Here is a 19,421-nt window from a genome sequence, read left to right as displayed (position 1 = left end):
ATATAAATAAAATTTCTGGAAAGTCCATTATGTGCTTTAGGTTAGTAGTTCCTGAATTTTTTACACCAAAAACATGCCATAAGGGTTATATGAATTACTTAGTAACCATATGGAGTATCAGTGTTAATGTCAGGGTTCAGAGGAGGGGATATTGATGATTCTCCTGCTTCAGTTGGTAGCCTAGAGAGATACTTAGTTTTTATCATAGGCTTGTTTGAATTAAGCATTCATTTTGAATAAAGCATTTGTTTTTGCAAACATTCACAGTGGAATATCAAAAATGAACCAAAGCACATTCCATGTTGCCAAGCTGCTTAAGATTTAATAGGGGAATTAGGAAAGATGTGCACATACATGTGCTGTATGAAAAGTGAATAATGTATGTGGGAGTTCAGGGAAGGAGAGAGAATTACATGGGTCAGATGTTTTGGGATTCGGGGACTGGTTATTTACTCTGTTAGTGCTGTCAGTCGTGTTCCCAAAGTGTCTGAGGCATCAGAAACAACTGCTCTTGGTGCCCACACCTCAGGGTTCCTTGACTGATGAAATGCAAGTTAGCAAGACTCCCAGTGAGTCATCTGCATTAGTCAGGGACCTCTTGGGTGTTGTCATTGTGGTAGGATACAAAAAGAAAGATGACTGGTGCCGCCTTAAGTGTGCAGGGATGAGTGTCACCCCTGAGAAGGTGTGAGGGCCATGCTAAGTGGAGGCAGCACTGTTTGGTGCCCCTCTCTGGCAAGTACCAGTGCAAGCATGTCCCCTGAACCCACCTTTCCATTCAACTGTCAGAATTACCTCATCAATGCCAGGCAGGCCTCATTAAATTGTATTGTAGAAGGACAGATGGTTTTTATTTTCCTTGCAAGCTATTATGCAACTTAAATGTGTGCTAGCATTATTTTCTCAGATTTTGACTGTTACCGTGAAATTGAGCCCATCTGCATTTTGCCCTTACTCTCCTTTCTAATCAGGTGTTCCTTTGGATTGTCGTAAATCTTCTTTGATGTGCGTTTACGTTTTAATGTTACCTATTTTAAGCCTTTTTCTCTTTTCTTCATCTCCTACAGTTTTTTGGCTTTAGTCCCAGTACCTCAGATCCCAAATCCTTGCTTTCGCTTCTCCTCCCAGTTCCTACATCACTGTTGTCTTTTTCTTTGCCTACTACTTCATGAACCTCTCTTCTCTAAGTTTCTGACTCCTACCTCATCTCAACTGTGCTTTGTGACTTCAGGAAAAATCCTGAAGTAAGCCTGTGAAGTTTGCCTTTGCTGCCTTTCATCCCAGCTCTCCATCTTTTTTCCTTCCCTTACCCTACCTCTGTCTTAAATAAAATCAGCACAAATTTGCTGCCTACCAACTGTGGACAAGGAACGTGGCCAACCTTACAGGGGATTCAAAGATGGCTTAAGGAGTATACAGTTGAGTGTGGGAGGTAGATAGATCCATAAATAACTAAAATGAGGGCTGAGATATCATAACTGAGATATTTGAGGCACTCACAAGATGAGGGGCAAAACTAGGTTTGTGTGAGTAGATAAAGGGACTGAGGAGCCTTGCGAGAAAGCCTCACCCTCTGTTAGCTAATCATGACAGAGCTGAGTTACATGACATTGGACCCTCCCCTTGTCTTGCTGGGAGCTGTGTCCAGTCTGATTCACTTTGGCTAGGGTTATCTTTTTTTTTTTTTTTAAAGATTTTATTTATTTATTTTTTCCCCCCAAAGCCCCAGCAGATTGTTGTATGTCATAGCTGCATATGCCTTCTAGCTGCTGCATGTGGGACGCCGCCTCAGCATGGCCGGAGAAGCGGTGCGTCGGTGTGCGCCCGGGATCTGAACCCGGGCTGCCAGCAGCGGAGCGCGCGCACTTAACCGCTAAGCCACGGGGCCGGCCCCGGCTAGGGTTATCTTTTGCTAACTGCTTCTGTTTCACCACGAAGCTCCTGAACAGACTTAGTACGTATGTGCGTCCACTTCTATTTCTGATTCCTCCCTGACTCTTGCTGCCATGTCCCATTTCTAGGTTTCTCATGTGATCGTGGGGCCTTGTCTTCTCGTCTTCCTTCCCGCAGTCTTTGCACTGGATGTGGCTGGACAAGTTTAGTCCTCTTCCTCAGGGCTGCCATGTGTATTTTCATTGGGGGTGTAGAGGAAGAGTGGAAAGTAGGGTTGGAAGTGACAGAGGCAACAGGAAGGGCATAGTCAGGTTGAGATTCCTCTCGGTTTCAGCAACTGAGGTATATATACCTCCCAAATTGACCTAATTCTGGTATAGTTGTTTCTGCAGAGTCACCGGTGATTTTGTCGGTTAAGATGCAAAAGCACCATAAAAGACAATGGTAATAATAGACTGATTCCTGACGTATTTCTCCTTAGATACTTTCCCAAGAGATAGAGATAAGATAAAGGAGAATTTGGTTATATCTGGGTGATATTTGGCATTTAAATATCTTGCTTCTAGTGAGTGTAAGGGCCTTAGTCTCCCTCTACTATCTGTAAGTGTTGTTAACACCTACCTCTTGGAAATCAAGCCTTTGGCAAAGTACCTACTCATTATTGTTTCCAAAATACTTGTGGAAATCTGAGCTGGAGCTTGCTGTTGCAAAGAACATGAAGGCACTTCTTTCTAGATTTAACTGAAAATCACCTCATGTTTAGAGCAGGTCAGTCATGCTTCTGCAAACTCACTTGGACTCATTTTGCTTTTTTGTGCTTTCATCAGTCAGGGTAGTAGGTCCTTTCATGACTCTGAATCTTGTATATTACGTATCTTTTCTGGAACCAATAAATCCTTCCAGAGAAAGTTACAGAAATACTGGCTTTCTAAAGTGATCTTCAGAGTGAGAACAGTTGGTACACGGAAATGTTTATTGAATAAGATGTTAGTAAAGTGTACAGATATTGCTCAGTTTACAGACTGTGTAACTTGGGGAAAAGTTATAAAACAAATTTCAGTAACATATTTGACATATGCCAATAACAATCACTTCTTATGGAAAAAACACTTGTAACTATCTCAACCTGTACTTATATATTGGTTTGTGCTTTTCAGAAGGTTTCTACGTGTTTAAGTCCTTGAGATAAACTAGATGAGTACTGCTGTCATTCCCATTTTACAGATAGATGCCTGAAATAAAGGCTAAAAGGCCAATATAGTAGTCCTGAGATTAGAACGCATAACCTAGTTCAGTGCTCTTTCCTCTGCAAACTGTTCAGACAAAAAATTTGCATGAGTCTGTGATAATAAGAGAAAAATAAAGTAATGGGTGAGTTTTTACCATACTATTTTTATTCAATTTAAGGAGATGCTTTTTATTCTGAGATTCTTTCAACAAATACTAAGTGCCGGGCCGGCCCCGTGGCTTAGCGGTTGAGTGTGTGCGGTCCGCTGCTGGCGGCCCGGGTTCGGATCTCTGGCGCGCACCGACGCACCGATTCTCTGGCCATGCTGGGGCCGCGTCCCACATACAGCAACTAGAAGGATGTGCGGCTATGGCATGCAGCTATCTACTGGGGCTTTGGGGGAAAAATAAATAAATAAAATTTAAGAAAAAAAACAACTTTGTTTAAAAAAACAAACAAACAAAAAAACAAATACTAAGTGCCCAGCTGTGTACCAGGTGCACAGGCACTCAAAGTAGTGTTGAACAAGATAGACATGGAGCTTATGTTCTAATGAAGGAAGAGAAGTAATAAATAAGTAAACAAGCAATGACATAACAGTAAGTAAGTTCAGGTAGTAATAAGAGCACTGAAGAAAATAAAGTGGAGAAAGGCTGGTGGTGGTATTTTTGTATGTAATATATTCCTGAAAATGGGTGTCAAGGTTTAGTGTACGTATGTTTTTTTCGGGGAGGGGTGGGTGAGGAAGATTGGCCCTGAGCTAACATCTGTTGCTAATCTTCCTCTTTTTGCTGAGGAAAATTGGCTCTGAGCTACCATCTGTGCCCATCTTCCTCTATTTTTGTATGTGGGACACTGCCACAGCATGGCTTGATGAGTGGTGCATCAGTCCGTGCCGGGGATTCGAACCTGTGAACCCTGGGCTGCAGAAGCAGAGTGCATAAACTTAACCACTATGCACCAGGCCAGCCCGAGTGTACATATGTTTTAAAGGGAGATTCCTTCCAGAGGAATCTAAGCAATCATAAAACGTCTCTTAAATGTGGTGCTTGGGGGATTCATTCATGTTAATATATTTTGTTCTTTTTCTTCAAAATTGACCTGAAGTCCAAAATCGTCTGAAGTCCTGAAGGTGTCTAGTTGAGGCTAAAGATTTGCTGTTTCAGGAAACCCTGATGATTACCATATGTCTTTCATGATATTGAGGCTACGAGAGCCACACTTATTGCTGGCCAAATATACCATTTTTACTCATCTTTATAAAAGAATGAAAGCAAAATACTAGACAACAATACTTTCTCAATTTTTTTTATTAGCAACAGAACTTTCTTCAAAGAAAATTCCAGATGCCCAGTATGTAAAACAGCTGTGGCTCCAGACCACAAGCTTACTGTCCTCTTCTCCACACCGTAATGGCCCCTGAGGAATACCTGAGAAATCACTAAGACTTTGCAGAGCACAGGATGAAAATCACAATAAAAAATTCAAATTTTAAATCCTGCCATAAAAAGATAGGTGTGCTGCTATAGGTGTGCTGCTAAAACTGGCAAGCCGTCACACCAGAACTTCAAAATCATGTTTTGAAAACCATGAAAGTCCACATTCAGTGAAAAAATAGATTTATATGTACATTTTTACCTATAATTATATTTTCAGGTAGCATTTACTATATAAAGCAGTCAGACTTTAATTGTAGCTATTTCCTCAGAGCGTACTTTTCCCCCAGTTTTAACTGACAAACAGCACTGTATAAGTTTAAGGTGTACAGCATAATGATTTGACTTAGATATATTGTGAAATTATTACCACAATACAGAGAATATTTTTTGTAATGTGTAGACGTGATGATACTATTGGGGCCAAAATACTTTCATCTACTAATTTAAAAATTGAATTTCATATTGGCCAAGATTTACTTTTTCATAAATTGTTTAATTATAAATAAATCCATGATATGTTTTATGTATCATTATAAAATAATCAATTTGCTAGTTTAAATTTTTTCTTTTTGTCTTCTAGTTTGCCAGGGTTTGGATACCTGATCCCGAGGAAGTGTGGAAGTCAGCAGAGCTGCTCAAAGATTATAAGCCAGGAGATAAAGTCCTCCTGCTTCACCTTGAGGAAGGAAAGGTAAGAATTTTGCTTTTGTTTGTTGTCATAGGTCTAAAGTGAAGGGAATCCAAAAGTGTAAGTTTGCTGTGACATACTGGACTTCAGTGGGAAGTTAAATTTTGAATTAATCTAATATTTTTACTTACTAAATTGATAAAAATGGCAAACTCAATTTTCTATCCCAATCGGTTAGTGAAAATAACAGATACTTTAAATATCCATTATTTTAGTCTATGAATTTATCATGATTAGGTTTAGATTTACATCTAATCTTCCCAAAGATCTGCCTGTTTATCTGTGTTTTGTTTAGGCTAGCATTAAAATTATTTCATATTAACTAAGAAAACATCAGCTAAGGAGCCATTCTGAGATTTAATATTTGCTGGAACTAATCATTTGAAAAATATTTACTGAGAAGCTATTATGTATAAAGCACTTCACTAGTGACCTGAAAAACTTAAAACCGAGTGTGTCTCTATACTTTCCTGTCTGCATTCACTGCATGGGTGGATGCGTCTTCCCTTTTTAATCTCCCTGCTGCATTTGACAGGGCATGTCACACTTTTTTCTTAAAAACCTTTGTGACATGAATTTCCTTTAAACAACTTATAGCCCAGACAGGGAAACTAGATATAAATACATGAAAAGTTAAATAAAACACAGGCTATAAAGAGTAGTTCAACACCACAGTATTAAAGATGTCAAAAGATAAGTTTCTCAAAGAATCCTAAAACTCATATGGGGCAATAAAAGACCCAGAATAGCTAAAGCAGTCCTGAGAAAAAAGAACAAAGCTGGAGGCATCACAATCCTTGACTTCAAAATATACTACAAAGCTATAATAATCAAAACAGCATGGTACTGGTACAAAAACAGACATACAGATCATTGGAACAGAATTGAAAGTCCAGAAATAAAACTACACATATATGGACAGCTAATCTTTGACAATGGAGCTAAGAACATAGAATGGAGAAAGGAAAGTCTCTTCAGTAAATGGTGCTGGGAAAACTGGACAGCCACATGCAGAACAATGAAAGTAGACCATTATCTTTCGCCATACACAAAAATTAACTCAAAATGGATCAAAGACTTGAAGGAGGGCCTGAAACTATAAAACTCCTACAATAAAATATAGGCAGGACACTCTTTGACATTGGTTTTAGAGGGATCTTTTCGAATTCCATGTCTGCTCGGACAAGGGAAACAAAAGAAAAAATAAAGAAGTGGGACTTCTATCAGACTAAAGAGCTTCTTTTTTTTTTTTTTAATTTTTATTTATTTATTTATTTTTCCCCCCAAAGCCCCAGTAGATAGTTGTATGTCATAGTTGCACATCCTTCTAGTTGCTGTATGTGGGACACGGCCTCAGCATGGCCAGAGAAGTGGTGTGAGGGTGCGCGCCCGGGATCCGATCCCGGGCTGCCAGCAGCGGAGCGCGCGCACTTAACCGCTAAGCCACGGGGCTGGCCCTAAAGAGCTTCTACAAGGCAAATGAAACCATGATCAAAATGAAAAGACAACCCACCAGCTGGGAGAAGATATTTGCAAATCATATATCTGACAGGGGGTTAATCTCCATAATATATAAAGAATTCACACAACTGAACAATGAAACAAATATCCTGATTGAAAAATGGACAGAGGATATGAAGAGACATTTTTCCAAGGAAGATATACAGATGTCCAATAGGCATATGAAAAGATGTTCAACATCACTAATCATCAGGGAAATGCAAATCAAAACTACACTAAGATATCACCTTACACCTGTGAGAATGGCTATAAGCACCAAGACAAAAATTAACAAATGTTGGAGAGGATGTGGAGAAAAGGGAACCCTCATTCACTGCTGATGGGAATGCAAACTGGTGCAGCCTCTATGGAAAACAGTATGGAGATTTCTCAAAAAATTAAAAATAGAAATACTTTATGATCCAGCTATCCCACTTCTGGGTATTTATCCAAAGAACTTGAAATCAACAATCCAAAGAGACCTGTGCACCCCTATGTTCATTGCAACATTATTCACTATAGCCAAGAAGTGGAAGCAACCCAAGTGTCCATCGACAGATGATTGGATAAAGAAGATGTGGTATATAAGTACAATGGAATACCGCTCAGCCATAAAAAAAGACAAAATCGTCCCATTTGCAACAACATGGATGAACCTGGAGGGTATTATGTTAAGTGAAATAAGCCAGAGACAGAAAGACAAACGCCATATGATTTCACTCATATGTGGAAGATAAACCAACACACGGACAGATCAAATTGTTTGGTGGTTACCAGGGGGATGGGAGTTGGAGGGTGGGCACAAGGGGTGAAGGGGCGCATGTATGTGGTGACTGACAAATAATAATGTACAACTGGACTCTCACAATGTTATAAACTATTATGACATCAATAAAAAAAGGTAAGCTTCTGATTAACTACCAAATGAGTAACACTCTCCTGACAGTTGACATGTATTGAGCACTTACTATGTTCCAGGCATTGTTCTCAGTGCTTTATTTGCTGTAACTCATTTAATCCTCACAACAAGCCTGTGAGGTGGGGCTATTATTGTGATTATTACCATAATCATACCATAAAAAAAGATGGATGGAGAACTGAGGCTCAGAGAGTTTGAGACTTGCTCAGGGTTACACGGGTGTTAAGGGATGAAGCTGGGATTTAAAGCCAGGAAATTTGCCTTCGTGGTCTGTGCTCATAACCACTTATAACCACTGTAAGGACGGTAAGAACAATAGGGTCCCAATAGAGGGAAATATCGTTCTGGGCTGCTTTGTTGAGGAAGGCTTCAAGGAGGAGGAGGATTCTGGCTGGGTCTTAAAAGGTAGGTAGAATTTGGATTGACAGAGAGAAAGGGGGTAGACCCTGTGAGGGTTGGAATGTGTTTTGGAGATAGTGAATAAAACTAGTCGACTGGAGTGGAGATTTAGAAAGATGTGTGTTCTAGTTCCTATTAAGTTACGCTGTATACCATGTTAAGAGGTGGCAAAAGGTATGCTCTCTAACATCAATGTCAGGTAAGAGAAATAGATGTGCTTATGAACAGTGTGACACATGATATAATAAATATAAACGAGAAACAAAAGTAGAACCCAGCGGGCAGTGCTCAGGGGCTGGTGAAGGTAAGGGGTCAGGGAGGCATTGTCTGAAGAATGAGTAGACGGGGGAGTGCATTTCAGGGGTCCAGAAAAACCTGTGCAAAGGCAAGGAGGCTTGCACAGTAGTGTGCATTTGGGGAGCTACACAAGTCCCGTGTAGTCAGGATGTGAAGTGTGAGTGCAGGCCTGGCAAGAGGATGGGGTGGGCACCAGATCCCAGAGGGCGTTCGTGTGTTCTTGCTAAAACTCCTGGCCTTCAGCTGGTCTGCTCTGGGGAGTGACTGTAGTGGTTTTAAACAGAGAGAGGGGGCCAGGTTTGTGTTTTAGGAAGGACTCATTGGTGGCAGCATGGAGAATTTCAGGAGAGCGAAATAGAGGCAAAGAGATTAGTTGGGAAGAGGCAGGGAAGAATTAGGCCAGTTTACGAGGGCCTTGAATGCCAAACTAAGAAATTAATTTATTCAACATTTATTGATTATCTATTCTGTGTTAGGCACAATGTTAGGCACTTCGGGCTATATTTTCTTATGTTAATTCTAATTCTTATGTTAATATAAAAGGTGATGTTATAACTATCTTCTAAATAAGGAAACCATGGCTCAGAGACGTTAAATAGTTCTGCCTGAGGTCACACGGCCAGAAGTGGCTTTTGTGTATTGCAGGGGCCAATGCAAGGACCAGTCAGCTTTGGGGAAGGACATTATACCTAATAAACAGGCAGAGAGAGGTCTAGAGACAGATTGTAAATTTTCCTCCTCATTTAGCATAGTTTATTCCAACCTGATTTGAATATATGACCTCTGTATATTTCTTCAGTATTAACTAAAGTGGCTTTTTACAAAACCGGCTTGTCCCTCCCTACAATTAAATTGCATTTTTTTTTCCTTTTCACTTGTATGTTATTTGCCTTTAATATATAATTGAGTGAAAATTTCCATGCTTGGCTTTGCCATAAAGCCATATTCCCTTTGCTTTAAAGTGAGTAGTACTTCTTAAATTTGGGGGCCATGCAACTCATTAAAACTTTTTCCAAAAAAAGTGCACATATGTGTATATATTTGCTTGTATGCACATACACACAAAGTATTATACTTAATTTCAGGGGGCTCTTGGACCTCTCAGGGTTCAGGGGTTCCCAAGTATGTACCACATGCCAGGCATTGCCTCATTTAATTTTTACCACACCCCTGTGAGCTATTTCTATTTTGCCCTTTTTTCAAATGAAGGATTTAGGCTAAATAACATACCCAAGACCACAGAAGAATTAAACACCAGTTTCAGGATTTGAACCTAGGTTGATCTGACTCTAGAGGCAAGCTCTTGACCACTCTGTTATAATGCCTGTGGGGCCGGCCTGGTGGCACAGCGGTTAAGTGTGTGCACTTTGCTTTGGCAGCCCGGGGTTCGCAGGTTCAGATCCCGGGCGTGCACCAACGCACCACTTGTCAAGCCATGCTGTGGTGGCGTCCCATATAAAGTAGAGGAAGATGGGCACAGATGTTGGCCCAGGGCCAATCTTCCTCAGCAAAAAGAGGAGGATTGGCATTGGATGTTAGCTCAGAGCTGATCTTTCTCACAAAAAAAAAATGGTATCTGTTATAATGCCTGTCATCTATCACAAGTGAAGAGAAAAAAAAAAGCTTATTTAGCTAAAGATTAAAAACTTCTGATCCAGGAACTCGATAAAAAAATGTCTAGACTATGACTTCTCAAACTGTATTAGCAAAAATTGTTAATACGAGTTAATACATGTAGTGACAAAGAAGACTCTCCTTATTTTTTGTCGTTTCCACCAGTGTCTGTGGTTTTGAAAGGTGCCAGGAAACAAATGCATTTAATAGCTGAGGAGCAAATCCGGAATAGGAAATCAGCAAAATGCGTGGACCCATTTCACGTTTATTGCCATGATTTATCCAGATGCTATATCTTGTGCATTTTCAGGATTTGGAATATCGTCTAGATCCACAGACCAAGGAACTGCCTCACTTAAGAAACCCTGACATACTTGTGGGTGAAAATGACCTTACGGCCCTCAGCTATCTTCATGAGCCTGCTGTGCTCCACAATCTCAGAGTCCGCTTTATTGATTCCAAACTTATTTATACATATTGTGGTAAGTGTGCCTTGCTGTCTGAGTGGATCGTGAACTCTTTTCTCTAATGGACATAGCCATGGAACTATTGTGCATGGGGAAAGAAGGCTGTGGTCAGATTTCCTCTTAGAGTCAGTATCACTTCACTGTTATCAAAAAGATTTACCAGTGTTTGTTAGCTAGTTGCATTTTATGCTGAATAAGTTCTTTTGTGAACTTATATAATTTTGCTCAAAATGAAAAGAACTAGGCCCATCTTTGGGATGTTTTTCCCCCCACCAAAGTCATATGCCAAATGCAATTTTGCCAGTTGTTTTCATCTACGAACTACTACATGAAGAGTAGATGTCCAAAGACTTATCTTTGGGGCAGATTCAAGAAGTTTAGTGTTCTCTTTTTCTCATTTACTTAGAGATGCAGGACTGACTTGACCCATAGTGACTATTCTTGCTTGATCCTCTTGCCTGGGCCCCTGCGTGTTGCACTGTTAGCTGCCAGCGACCCAGCTCAGGATTCTTTCTCTCTCTCTTAGAAATTAAGCATGCACATGTGTGTGCATTTGGGTTCCCTTCCCCCTTTCCTTCTTTTTTCTCTCTTTCCCTATTTTCTTCTTATTGTTTCTTTTCTCCCTCATCCCTGGCTCTTTTTTCTTTACTGACTTCTTATGTTTCTTTCACTAATGGCTCTCCTCTGAGACTCAGATCTGAGATTTCCATTAATTTCTTTCTAGGTTTATTTGCTTGGTGTACCCCACTTAGTGCTCATCATTTCTTCATTACTCTCCTGTTTTGGACAGGGACAGCCATCTTTTTGTCTTAAAAGAATTTATGTCTTTTATATCCTTGATATTTGCTCTTTTTCTTCCTCAATAACTGAATATTTCTTTCTCAAGTTTCATTTTTCTTCAATGTATTTTTTTCTTGTGCATATGTTACCTTCTGAGTGAAGCCTTGCCTGCCCGCCCTATCTAAATCATAAACCCCTTTTCCCCTCCTTAGTATCTATCTTCCTTCTCTGTTTAGCTTTTCTCCTTTTTCCTTACTACTGTCTAACCTATCATATATATTTTTTCTATTTTTATCTTTAAAAAATTATTTTTATTGATGTCTTAATAGTTTATGGCATTGTGAAATTTTGGTTGTACATTATTGTTTGTCAGCCACCATATACATACCTTGCTTCACCCCTTGTGCCCATCCCCCAACTCCCTTGACCTTGGTAACCACCATACAGTTCTTTCTGTCTGTGTGTTGGTTTATATTCCACATGTGAGTGAAATCATGTAGTGTTTGTCTTTCTCTCTCTGGCTTATTTCACTTAACATAATACCCTCCAGGTTTACCCGTGTTGTTGCAAATGGGACGATTTTGTCTTTTTTTATGGCTGAGTGGTATTCCATTGTATATATATACCACATCTTCTTTATCCAATCATCTGTCGATGGACACTTGAGTTGCTTCCACTTCTTGGCTGTAGTGAATAATGCTGCAATGAACATAGGGGTGCATAAGCCTCTTTGTTTTTGTTTTTGTTTTTTTTAAACTTTTATTTATTTATTTTTTCCCCCAAAGCCCCAGTAGATAGTTGTATGTCATAGCTGCACATCCTTCTAGTTGCTGTATGTGGGACATGGCCTCAGCATGGCCGGAGAAGTAGTGCGTCGGTGCGCGTCCGGGATCCAAACCCGGGCTGCCAGCAGCAGAGCGCGCGCACTTAACCACTAAGCCACAGGGCCGATCCGTGCATAAGCCTCTTTGGATTGTTGATTTCAAGTTTGTTGGATAGACTCCCAGTAGTGGGACAGCTGGATCATAAGATATTTCTATTTTTAATTTTTTGAGAAATCTGCATACTCTTTTCCACAGAGGCTACTCTGGTTTGCATTCCCATCAGCAGTGGATGAGGGTTCCCTTTTCTCCATATCCTTTCCAACATTTGTTGTTTTTTGTCTTGGTGATTATAGCCATTCTAACGGGTGTGGGGTAGTATCTTAGTGTAGTTTTGATTTGCGTTTCCCTGATGATTAGTGATGTTGAACATCTTTTTATATGCCTATTGGCCATCTGTATATCTTCTTTGAAGTGCTTGTTCATTTCCTCTGCCCATTTTTTAATCGGGTTGTTTGTTTTTTTGTTATTCAGTTGTGTGAGTTCTTTATATATTATGGAGATTAACTCGTTGTTGAATATATGGTTTGCAAATATTTTCTCCCAGCTGGTGGGTTGTCTATTCATTTTGATCCTAGTTTCATTTGCCTTGTAGAAGCTCTTTAATCTGATGAAGTCCCACTTCCTTATTTTTTCTTTAGTTTCCCTTGTCCAAGTAGACATGGCATCTGAAAAGATTCCTTTATGACCAATGTCAAATAGTGTATTGCCTATATTTTCTTCTAGGCGTTTTATAGTTTCAGGTCTCACCTTCACGTCTTTGATCCATTTTGAGTTAATTTTTGTGAATGGTGAAAGCAGATGGTCTACTTTCATTCTTTTGCGTGTGGCTGTCCAGTTTTCCCAGCACCATTTATTGAAGAAACTTCCCTTTCTCTATTGTATGTTCTTAGCTCCTTTGTCGAAGATTAGCTGTCTGTATATGTGTGGTTTTATTTCTGGGCTTTCAGTTCTCTTCCATTGATCTGCATGTCTGTTTTTGTACCAGTACCATGCTGTTTTGATTACTATTGCTTTGTAGTATGTTTTGAAGTCAGGGATTGTGATCCCTCCAGCTTTGTTCTTTTTTTCAGGATTGCTTTAGCTATTCTGGGTCTTTTGTTGCACCATATGAATTTTAGTATTCTTTGTTCTATTTCCATGAAGATGTCATTGGGATTCTGATTGGGATTGCACTGGGTCTGTAGATTGCTTTAGGTAACATAGACATTTTAACTACATTTATTCTTCCAATCCATGTGCATGGGATATCTTTCCATTTCTTTATGTCATCATCAATTTCTTTCAATAATGTCTTATAGTTTTCATTGTATACGTCTGTCACCTCCTTGGTAAGATATATTCCTAGATATTTTATTTTATTTTATTTATTTATTTTTTTTTTTGTGAGGAGGACCAGCCCTGAGCTAACATCCAATGCCAATCCTCCTCTTTTTTGCTGAGGAAGACTGGCCCTGGGCTAACATCCGTGCCCATCTTCCTCTACTTTATATGGGACGCCGCCACAGCATGGCTTGACAAGCGGTGCGTTGGTGCGCGCCCAGGATCCGAACCGGCGAACCCCGGGCCGCCACAGCGGAACGCGCGCACTTAACCGCTTGCGCCACCGGGCTGGCCCCGATATTTTATTTTTTGTTGCAATTGTAAATGGCATTATCTTTTCAAGTTCTCTTTCTGTTAGTTTGTTATTAGCATACAGAAATCCAACTGATTTTTGTAGGTTGATTTTGTACCCTGGGACTTTGCTGTAGTTGTTGATTATTTCTAATAGTTTTCCAATGGATTCTTTAGGGTTTTCTATATATAAAATCATGTCATCTGCAAATAGTGAGAGTTTCACTTCTTCATTGCCTATTTGGATTCCTTTTATTCCTTTTTCTTGCCTAGTTGCTCTGGCCAAAACCTCCAGAACTATGTTGAATAATAGTGGCGAGAGTAGGCACCCTTGTCTTGTTCCTGTTCTCAGAGCAATACCTTTGAGACTTTCCCTGTTGAGTATGATGTTGGCTGTGGGTTTGTCATAAATGGCCTTTATTATGTTGAGGTACTTTCCTTCTATACCCATTTGTTGAGAGTTTTTATCATAAATGGATGTTGGATCTTGTCAAATGCCTTCTCTGCATCTGTTGAGGTGATCATGTGGTTTTTATTCCTCGTTCTGTTAACGTGGTGTATCACGATCGATTTGCGGATGTTGAACTATCCCTGTGTCCCTGATATAAATCCCACTTGGTCGTGGTGTATGATCTTTTTAACATATTGCTGTATTCGGTTTGCTAATATTTTGTTGAGGATTTTTGCATTTATGTTCATCAGTGATATTGGCCTGTAATTTTCCTTCTTTGTATTGTCCTTGTGTGACTTTGTGGTATCAGGGTGATGTTGGCCTTGTAGAATTTGTTAGGAAGTGTTCCATCTTCCTCGCTTTTTTAGAATAGTTTGAGAAGGATAGGTATTAAGTCTTTGAATGTTTGGTAAAATTTTCTGGAGAAGCCATCTGGTCCTGGACTTTTATTTTTTGGGAGGGTTTTGTTTACTGTTTCAATCTCTTTACTTGTGATTGGTCTATTCAAATTCTCTGTTTCTTCTTGATTCAGTTTTGGGAGGTTGTATGAGTCTAAGAATTTATCCATTTCTTCTTTTTTTTTTTGAGGAAGATCAGCCTTGAGCTAACATCTGTGCTAATCTTCCTCTTTTTGCTGAGGAAGACCGGCTCTGAGCTAACATCTATTGCCAATTGTCCTCCTTTTTTTTTTTTTCCCCCCAAAGCCCCAGTAGATAGTTGTATGTCATAGTTGCACAACCTTCTAGTTGCTGTATGTGGGACGCGGCCTCAGCGTGGCTGGAGAAGCGGTGCATCGGTGCACGCCCGGGATCTGAACCCGGGCCACCAGCAGCGGAATGCGCACACTTAACCGCTAAGCCACGGGGCTGGCCCCTATCCCTTTCTTCTAGATTGTCCAATTTGTTGGCATACAGTTTTTCATAGTATTCTCTTATAATCTTTTGTATTTCTGTGGTATCCATTGTAATTTCTCCTGTTGCATTTCTAATTTTATTTATTTGAGCCTTTTCTCTTTTGTGTTTTTTCTTACTGGTTGTCTGAATTTCCCACTAGAATATAAGGTCCATGAGCATAAAGATTTGTCTTTTGTTGTTTGCTGTTGTAAACCTAGCACTTATAAAAGACTTGAAACATAGTTGGAGCTGAATAAATATTTGTTGAATGAATGACTTTATTACTTTAATGTACACCCACTGTAAAATTTAAGGAAATACAAAAAAAGTATAAAAAAGGAAAAATAATTGCATGTAATTCACCACTGAAAAATAACCAGTATTATGTTGACTTATATCCTATCTGTGTGTATATGTGAGAGAGTATAAATAGATATAAAATTGGAATCAGTCTGTATATAGTTTTGTCTCATGTTTTCCTATGACATTTAATATTCTTTTAAAACACGATTTGCAGTGGTAGCATAATAATCTGTCATATGGTTCTAACAAAATGTATTTAACCACTCTCCCTTTATTACATATTTTGTTTGTTTCCACTTTTCACTGTTATGAATAGCATTATGATAAACATCTTTATGTAAAAAACCCTTTGCATGAATCTCTGATTATTTCATTTGGATAAATTTCTAGAAGTGTAATTTTTAGTTTAAATATTATGAAAATATTTAACGTTCTTTTAACATTGCCACAGTTTTTGTTGTTTTAAATAACCTAGTCTAGTTTTTAGATGGTGTTTTAGTTAGGAGTAGGTATAATGGGTTCAGAGGCAAAGACTATGATATATTGTGATCCTTAACAATTTGTTAGTTCAATATTAACTGAAATTGAAACTGTGATTCTCACTTTACCAAGTTTGATATGCCCAGTAGGATATCACTGACTTCTTCTTTTGCTTTTTAACCCCTTTCTCCAGGTATAGTCCTAGTAGCTATAAATCCTTATGAACAGCTGCCTATTTATGGAGAAGATATTATTAATGCATACAGTGGTCAGAACATGGGTGATATGGATCCACATATCTTTGCGGTAGCTGAAGAAGCTTACAAGCAAATGGCCAGGTTGGTGGAAGCTCTCTCTATTATTTCATGACTCTTATTAGATGTGATAATTTCTTCTTTGCTGAGTCACAGATACTTTAAAATACAGTGAATGGCAACTTGTAAATTATTATTAAATAAACAATGCCTTTGGAATCTCATTATGATCCTGTGACTATGCAAGGACAGGTGTTGTGTTTTACAGATGAATGAATCAAGGTTTGGTGATATTGAGTGACTTTCCCAATGTCATTCAGCTAATGAGTGGCAGACCAGAATGAAAAGGCCTAAGAGATGGAAGAAATCTGTATCTTAGAGAATTAACATTGAAGTGTGAATTTTAATGTTAGTATTATGTGCTGGGGCATCAGTGATCCTGAACAGCATCAGCAAAATGTCTTTGATATTAACCATGGAACCCTAACATTTTGAGAGTGAAGAATTGGTGTTGCATGATCATTTCTTGCCATTTTTTTTCATATCAAATGAAGATGTGCCATCTTTACCAGAGGTGAATCCTGATGTTTCACATTACCAGTGCTCCTGGAGGCCCCTCACATCATCAGGAAGATACAATTCCTTGCTTGTTCAATAGACCTTCATTGAGCACCGTCCAGGCACTGTTCTGGGCACAGGGGACACAGCAGCAAACAGATTAAATTAGACAAAACAGACAAAAATTCTTACCTTCATGAAGTGAAGCGTGATAAACAATAAAAATAAACGTTACACAGCTTGTCACATATTAATAAGTGCTATCCTGAAAAATAAAGTTAGAAAAGGAGGTAAGAAATGCTAGGCGGGCTGGAGAGTGTATGTGCTAGGCTCAGGGCAAGGCTCGTTGTAAAGCTGCCTTCTTTTTTTTTTTCTAAACTTAAAAAAAAGTAATTTTAGACTTATAAAAAGGTTGGAAAAATAGTACACAGAGTTACCATGTACCCTATATCCAGCTTCCCCAAATATTAACATGTTATATAACCATAGTAAATTATTGAAACCAGGAAATTCACGTTGAGATAATACTATTAACTATCTAAAAACCCTGTTCACAGTTCATCATTTCCCCTCTAATGTCCTTTTTCTGGTCTAGGATCCAGTCTAGAATCATACATTGCACTTTGTTCCGTCTCCTTAGGCTCCTCCAATCTAGGACCATCCATTAGTCTTTCTTTTTCTTTCATGACTTACACTTTTGAGGAATACTAGCCAGTTATCTTGTAGGCCCTGAGGACACAGCAGTGGAAAAATTAGACAAAATAGACATAAAAAAATCTTACCCTCATGAAAGCTTGTTTAAGGTTTTCTCCTGATTAGATTGAGGTTATACGTTTTGGGCAGGAATACCACAGAAGTGATGTTGTGCCCTTCATCATATAAAGGAGATACAGGATGCCAATTACTGGGGATGTTAACTTTGATCACTTAGTTAAGGTGGTATCTACCAGATTTCTCTACTATAAAGTTACTATTTTAAAGTTTGAAATTAATAAGTATCTTGTGGGAATATACTTTGAGACTATGCAAATATCCTGTTTCTCATCATAATTTCACTCCCTAACTTAACATCTGTTGATGATTCTTGCCTGCAACAATTATTACTGTGGTGTTTGCCAAGTGGTCATTTGCTATTTCCATCATTCCTCTACATGAATGAATAGGAATTCTACTCTAAGGAAGAGCTGTTCCTTTCTCTGCATTTATTATTTATTCATTTTTTATTGTATCAATATAGACTCAAGGATGTTTATTTCATTCTATGGATTATTCTCCATTACTATCATTATTTATTTTGTTCGAACTGTCTCAGATTTGGCCATCAGGAGCTCTTTCAAGTGTCCTTTCAACATTCTTCCATCATTTTTTGAGAATTTTCTTACTTTCTAGCACCACGTGGCTCATCTTCTAACTTCCTTGCCTCAACCCTGAAATCAGCCATTTCTTCAAGGAACCCTGGTTCCTTTTATTGGAGGATGGTACTTAGAAACTGAGATCTGGGTTCTGAGTGTGTTCATTCCTGCTGGGGTATTATTGCCTCTAAGCCCTCTCTGTGCACAGAGCTAGGAAATATATGTTTTCCCACAGCCTCACCAACAGAATATGTTGTCATACTTTTAAATTTTCACCAAACTGACAGGTGAGAAATGGTAACCCAGTGTTGTTTTAATTTGCCTTTCTCTAAATATGAAAGAGTTTGCACATCTTTTCTCTCACACACACACATACACACACATACTCTCATATCTATATCTATTTCTGTGTCTGTCTGTATATATATTAAAGACCATGAATTCATATGCCAATTCCAATCCCATACTACAGTTTTTATTCTTGTTCTCTTTTTCCTTCTTTTAACTCCTTTCCTTGATCTTGAGAAACCTGGCTCTCATTATCCACAATATATTTACTTGTTTGTTCAATCCTAGAATACTCATAAAGTAGTTACAGAAATACTAACCCGTACCCCTGTGAAAAGCAAATTTACCACTCAAGTGCAGTATTTGTGTCCAATTCATTTTGCCTTTAGCCTTACAGAATATAGTTAAAGTACTGATTTCCAAAGTTACTTAGGTTAGTTCTTTTCTTCCCCACCCACTTTATGAAGTTTATTCAGCCACTTTGCCATATGTGGTCATTTAGATTGTTTTCAACATTTTGCAATTACAAACTGCTACAGTAAATAACCTTCTGCATATGTATTTTTGTATTTTTAGAGATGTAGCTTCAGGTAAGTTGTTAAAAGTGGCATTGCTAGGTCAAAAGGTAGATGTAAAGGTAGTTTTGTTAGGTATTGCCAAATTCCCTCTAGATGAGTTGTACTGGTTTGCATTTCTGCCAATAATATTCAAGAGTGTGTGTTTCCCCAAAGCCTCATTGACAGAATGTGTGGTCTTTCTTTTTAGTTCTTGCCAATCGAATGGTATTTCAATGTTGTTTTCATTTGCATTTCTTTAAATATGAGTGAGTTTGAACATCTTTTCATATGTTTAAGAGCCATTTTATTTATTAGTTTGTTTCTTTGTGAAGTGAATTGTCCATTCATGTCTTCTTCCATTTTTCCATTGTGTTTTTGGCCCATTGATCCTCAATTTTAAGAGTTTTAAAAAATATATTAGGGGCATTAGCCCTTTGCCCTGTGGGGTACATTGCCAATATTTCCCCCCAGTTTGTCAGTTTTCTTTTGACTTTGTTTATGGTGTTTTTTTCCATTCATATTTATCAATCTTTTCTTTTATTGCTCTGGATTTTGAGTCATTGTTA

General features: G+C 38.7%; 1 protein-coding gene across 4 annotated transcripts in view; it reads left to right on the top strand.

Annotated features, from left to right (window-relative positions):
* The window catches only part of MYO5A (myosin VA), a 194,350-nt gene that overhangs the window by 50,125 nt on the left and 124,804 nt on the right, over positions 1-19,421 (top strand). For all 4 annotated transcript variants that reach the window (XM_058541598.1, XM_058541600.1, XM_058541597.1 and 1 more), the window contains 3 exons: positions 5,141-5,251; positions 10,288-10,459; positions 16,040-16,184. In XM_058541598.1, the coding sequence (XP_058397581.1) occupies positions 5,141-5,251; positions 10,288-10,459; positions 16,040-16,184 (428 nt within the window). The remainder of the gene's footprint in view (positions 1-5,140; positions 5,252-10,287; positions 10,460-16,039; positions 16,185-19,421) is intronic.

The sequence above is a fragment of the Diceros bicornis genome, chromosome 5, assembly GCF_020826845.1.
Source record: "Diceros bicornis minor isolate mBicDic1 chromosome 5, mDicBic1.mat.cur, whole genome shotgun sequence".
Classification (NCBI taxonomy): domain Eukaryota; kingdom Metazoa; phylum Chordata; class Mammalia; order Perissodactyla; family Rhinocerotidae; genus Diceros; species Diceros bicornis.
This window is presented reverse-complemented; position numbering and strand designations above follow the sequence as displayed.